The sequence below is a fragment of the Bombus vosnesenskii genome, unplaced genomic scaffold (assembly GCF_011952255.1).
Source record: "Bombus vosnesenskii isolate JDL3184/JDL3185 unplaced genomic scaffold, Bvos_JDL3184-5_v1.1 scf7180000015991, whole genome shotgun sequence".
Lineage (NCBI taxonomy): Eukaryota > Metazoa > Arthropoda > Insecta > Hymenoptera > Apidae > Bombus > Bombus vosnesenskii.
This window is the reverse complement of record NW_022884238.1, coordinates 34,484-40,723: the sequence shown is the minus strand read 5'-3', so window position 1 is coordinate 40,723 and position 6,240 is coordinate 34,484. Positions and strand designations below refer to the sequence as shown.

The 6,240-nt window shown below is 31.1% G+C and overlaps 1 protein-coding gene and 1 pseudogene across 1 annotated transcript; one reads left to right on the top strand and one right to left on the bottom strand.

Moving 5' to 3' along the window:
• Window positions 1-81: 81 nt before the first annotated feature.
• On the top strand, window positions 82-446 carry LOC117241488 (glutathione S-transferase-like; the record flags this gene model as incomplete). The annotated part of the gene is made up of 1 exon (XM_033507405.1): window positions 82-446. A coding segment is annotated over one exon (365 nt), but the record flags the coding sequence as incomplete, so codon positions are not given.
• Window positions 447-4,090: 3,644 nt separating this feature from the next.
• On the bottom strand, window positions 4,091-5,575 carry LOC117241491 (annotated as a pseudogene).
• Between the last annotated feature and the right edge of the window lie 665 nt (window positions 5,576-6,240).

Here is a 6,240-nt window from a genome sequence, read left to right as displayed (position 1 = left end):
TATCATTTAAATTTCGCACAACACTGTATTCAAATTAGTATAACATTAGCGAATAATATTTAACTGAAAACAAATTTTCAGAAATTGTCGCCTTCCACTATGAGGAGGACGAGAAGGTCAAAGCTGCAAAATGCAAGGCTGCTGAAGAGACGCTGCTGTTCATTTTAGAACGTTTGGACCAGCAAGTGAAGGAAAATGACGGCTACTTCTACGATGGTACTCTCTCTTGGGCTGATTTAACATTCGTTGCTCTGCTCGATTATTTGAACTTTATGTACAAGTCTGATCTGATCGAGAATTACGAGAATCTGAAGCTGCTGGAGAAAAAGGTCCTCCTTCTGCCCAAGATCAAAACTGGATTGAGAGACGCCCAGTTAGCGAATTCTAAACTTCACGATTGCTTATGGTTTTATAAGCGTTTAAAGATTGCGGTCTTAGTGTGTTGAGAGAATGAAGAACGAATCGTGTTGATGGAAGTTTGTATGGAATATACTGATTGCTTTTAACATTCATTAGTTCCAGTTATTACCGATATTTTTGTCATTTAGTTAGGGTTTTCCCTTTAGATTACGTTGTGATAGAGAACTATTATTTGTGTATTCCTACAGAAACATACGAACTATATAAACTGTTGACACGATGTTATGCTTTTGTATTATAGAGATAATAATAAAACCATCAAACAATCATTAATTATGTTTTTATTATATTCATTAAGAATTGAAGATTACCTCCTTGGTGATCTTGATAATATCGTATTTTACAAATGTTGAACAAAAAAAAATGTATGATTATTTTATTCAATACATTATGAGGGTTGCTTTAAAAAAAATACGAGTTACATATTTCTTTGAAAAAAGCATGATTTTTATCGATACAATAATGTTCTTCTGTTATCGCTTTAAAGTTGAGTACTTCGTTGATTACACGAGAGAATTCGCCTACAGCAAACAAGATACGACCGTGTGTAAAGTAATTAATCTGTTTGCTCGTTGCTAGCTACACATAAGGCTTGCGTAAAAAAAGATATGCATTTCAGTTCAGGCGGAGAATTATGTAGGAAGTCATTTTGTCGATAAATAACTTAGTTAATAGAAGATCAAATTTTCATGTATATAAATGTAAGTAACGTTCAAGTATCAATCATTACATACAATTTTTGTATAATTCGATATCTTGGTCACTTACATCTTACAAATGATATATAGATAATATTTTAAGTTAACGCCATTTTTTCTTGTTTTCTCTGTACTTTTACTATTCTTCCAAAAATATCAAAGGATCGATGACTTCAAATTAAACTAGAATTGCTTCGGTATATTGTCAATCAATGGCTATTTGTATTCACATCTATATCACAGGAAAACCGATTGCAAAATTAATTACCCTTGCAACTCCGCAATCTGAAACTATGTGTGATCGACCTTGAAGATGACAAATCTCAATGTTTGAAATAGTACAAAAAGATGATAATTTAATTTCGCTTTATCAAACTGTACAAAATTTGTATACATATACAGAAAAAAACGGAGTTCAAACATTAATCAACATGAATTATCGGTTATTATTGCTGAGTAATTATTAGGATTAGAGTTTTGGAGTATCGATCGTATCGAGTTTTAACTATCGGTTTCCGCAATTTATTGTTTTTCTAAATTATGTCTAAATGGTATCAGTTTTTGAATATTTTATAGTTTACCCTCCAACATACTGACGTAAGCTATCGAACATAATTGTAAATTATGCAATATCATTTTTTTTATATTTCATAATCTAAATTTCAATCCATTTTTTGTATTTAACATCCCTTTCTTCTTCAAAAAATCTTAATTTTTTTTGGATAAAATCTTGTGTGAATTTACAAAAAATACGATTCTTCGTTTAATTTTTTTCCCTTATTGTCTTTACGTATTTGGACATATTAACAGATCGTGCAATTTAGTAATTAGGACCGTTGATCTCGCTGCAACATAGATGGATAGAAAAAATCCATTTAAAATGATACAACGTCGGGAAGACAATTATGAAAATTATAAATGGAACACAAGATAAAATTGTTTAAGATTAATTCTTCTTTTTTTTTTTTAATCGCGAGTGTTTGCAAACGAAGTTTCAATCTGTTTACAATGATAGCATTGAGAGGAGGATGTCTATGAAAGTTATAAATGCGATATTGAATAACATTTCTGCGAGTGGGTTTGTTTTTCGTTACAAATGTTTTTTAAACGAATCTGCAATCTGTTGGAAACTACGGAACAGTAACGGGACGACTGATAGGGAAATAAAAAAGATCGCGTTTTATTTGAACAGACAAATCTTTGAAATCTATTCGAAAGTCTTGGCATCGATCAAGGTATTTAATATACAAAGCGTAACAGATTAATAAGAATTTTAATTAATCCTTCTTCTATAGTATTTACCGTTCTTTTCCAGCTCGTACCATTTCAAATAGACTTTCGAATAGATTTCAAAGATTTGTCTGTTCAAATAAAACGCGATCTTTTTTATTTCTCTATCAGTCGTCCCGTTACTGTTCCGTAGTTTCCAACAGATTGCAGATTCGTTTAAAAAACATTTGTAACGAAAAACAAACCCACTCGCAGAAATGTTATTCAATATCGCATTTATAACTTTCATAGACATCCTCCTCTCAATGCTATCATTGTAAACAGATTGAAACTTCGTTTGCAAACACTCGCGATTAAAAAAAAAAAAGAAGAATTAATCTTAAACAATTTTATCTTGTGTTCCATTTATAATTTTCATAATTGTCTTCCCGACGTTGTATCATTTTAAATGGATTTTTTCTATCCATCTATGTTGCAGCGAGATCAACGGTCCTAATTACTAAATTGCACGATCTGTTAATATGTCCAACACGTGCTGACAATAAGGGAAAAAATTAAACGTAGGCTTAACCGTATTTTGTAAATTCACACAAGATTCTATCCGCTACCAAAGACTAAATAGCGAAAGGGGATGTTAAATACAAAAATGGATTGGAAATTTAGATTATGAAATATAAAAATGATATTGCATAATTTACAATTATTTTCGATAGCTTACGTCAGTATGTTGGAGTGTAAACTATAAAATATTCAAAAACTGATACCATTTAGACATAATTTAGAAAAACAATAAATTGCGGAAACCGATAGTTAAAACTCGATACGATCGATGCTCCAAAACTCTAATCCTAATAATTACTCAGCAATAATAACCGATAATTCATGTTGATTAATGTTTGAACTCCGTTTTTTTTCTGTATGTGTATACAAATTTTGTACAGTTTGATAAAGCGAAATTAAATTATCATCTTTTTGTACTATTTCAAACATTGAGATTTGTCATCTTCAAGGTCGATCACACATAGTTTCAGATTGCGGAGTTGCAAGGGTAATTAATTTTGCAATCGGTTTTCCTTTGATATAGATGTGAATACAAATAGCCATTGATTGACAATATACCGACGCAATTCTAGTTTAATTTGAAGTCATCGATCCTTTGATATTTTTGGAAGAATAGTAAAAGTACAGAGAAAACAAGAAAAAATGGCGTTAACTTAAAATATTATCTATATATCATTTGTAAGATGTAAATGACCAAGATATCGAATTATACAAAAATTGTATGTAATGATTGATACTTGAACGTTACTTACATTTATGTACATGAAAATTTGATCTTCTATTAACTAAGTTATTTATCGACAAAATGACTTCCTACATAATTCTCCGCCTGAACTGAAATGCATATCTTTTTTTACGCAAGCCTTATGTGTAGCTAGCAACGAGCAAACAGATTAATTACTTTACACACGGTCGTATCTTGTTTGCTGTAGGCGAGTTCTCTCGTATAATCAACGAAGTACTCAACTTTAAAGCGATAACAGAAGAACATTATTGTATCGATAAAAATCATGCTTTTTCCAAAGAAATATGTAACTCGTATTTTTTTTAAAGCAACCCTCATAACGTATTGAATAAAATAATCATACATTTTTTTTTGTTCAACATTTGTAAAATACGATATTATCAAGATCACCAAGGAGGTAATCTTAAATTCTTAATGAATATAATAAAAAACATAATTAATGATTGTTTGATGGTTTTATTATTATCTCTATAATACAAAAGCACAACATCGTGTCAACAGTTTATATAGTTCGTATGTTTCTGTAGGAATACACAAATAATAGTTCTCTATCACAACGTAATCTAAAGGGAAAACCCTAACTAAATGACAAAAATATCGGTAATAACTGGAACTAATGAATGTTAAAAGCAATCAGTATATTCCATACAAACTTCCATCAACACGATTCGTTCTTCATTTTCTCAACACACTAAGACCGCAATCTTTAAACGCTTATAAAACCATAAGCAATCGTGAAGTTTAGAATTCGCTAACTGGGCGTCTCTCAATCCAGTTTTTGATCTTGGGCAGAAGGAGGACCTTTTTCTCCAGCAGCTTCAGATTCTCGTCATTCTCGATCAGATCAGACTTGTACATAAAGTTCAAATAATCGAGCAGAGCAACGAATGTTAAATCAGCCCAAGAGAGAGTACCATCGTAGAAGTGGCCGTCATTTTCCTTCACTTGCTGGTCCAAACGTTCTAAAATGAACAGCAGCGTCTCTTCAGCAGCCTTGCGTTTTGCAGCTTTGACCTTCTCGCCCTCCTCATAGTGGAAGGCGGCAATTTCTGAAAATTTGTTTTCAGTTAAATACTATTCGCTAATGTTATACTAATTTGAATACAGTGTTGTGCGAAATTTAAATGATACTGAAGATAGAATTACAATCCTTTTTAATCCTTTGTCTTGTATTGTTGACATACGTGTATCGTTCGATTAAATCAAATATTAAATCGGATTTCAACTAATAAATACCTGAACAGATATGTACTATCTGTTATCAAGATTCTCATAAGATTTATGCAAAACAGCACTGGATACTCACTATGACGAATATCATGAATAGTATCAACAGTGGCATCAATATGAAGATTTGCCCAGTCAGTCTTTCCAGCCAAGTCATATTGTTTGGCTAAGTAACGGCAAATAGCTGTAGACTGAGCAACCTTCCTTCTATCAGCTACGAGCATAGGAAGCTGGCCATAAGGAGTCACTAAAAACATACAACTAATAGAATCAAAGATTCTATCGAACAAACAGATTATGATGCGTCTTAAATATCTAGCTTCCTGTTATCTGTTTTGGAAAGATATAATTTAATTTATTGATAATTTATCAGCAAACAAAGGGCATTGTCTCCTTAACAATACCTATTGTTCTCCCACATATCTTATAGAGCAATGGAGAGTAAACAATAATCTCTGTTATACCCTGCATAATTGTGTTCTACTTTATTTAGCTACTTTAGTTAAATTAGGAAAGATGAGATTTAAGAAACAGAATTTCTTTAAATTTTAAGCTTACAGGGCTTTATTTCTGGCCAGACGTCCTTTTTGATACGTTCATCTTCAAATGGAATACTAGCATAGCTGAAGAAGAACGGATTGGTTCTGCCAATGCCGTAACTGGGAAGTAAGTCAATTTATAGAGCGGCATCTTCCTGGAAGTATAATATATACAAAGTAAAAACAAAGAATCATTGATGACAAGAATTATATTATTACAAATTATGAATTATAAGACAATTTAAGTAAAAAGCATCAACTACTAACTACTCGCATAGCTATTTGTATCTTTATATTTTAATATAGCTTAGATATAAAAAGAATATTATTTTTGGATGTAATAATGTATAAACTTGCGCCAAATATTATAACAAAATATTGCACTTTCTATTTAAGTAGGATAGACATATTACCGGCATTTATTTTTTTTCTATAACAATGAAATTGTTTATAAAAAAGTTTATAAGAAAACTATCAATTAATGCAAACAACGCATTTCAAAATATTAATTACATTCGCACGATTCGTTATCTCTAGTATTAATTTAACCATATGGTTCTATACACCCAAGACTCTCTAACAGTAATTTAGTACCATTACTAGTCGTATGTACAATGTATGTTTGTATACAACTTTCGTAACTATAAAACATTCAGCATGATTATATATTCTTCCAAACTTAAGAAACATTTTCTAATTGCATACTTAAATTTATCGATCAATTATGAACATATGATAACATTTATTTCTTTCAACTACTAATTTTCTAATCCTCTGCTGTTCCGTTAATTGAACGACGCGCCGACTTTTCGTACAAGTA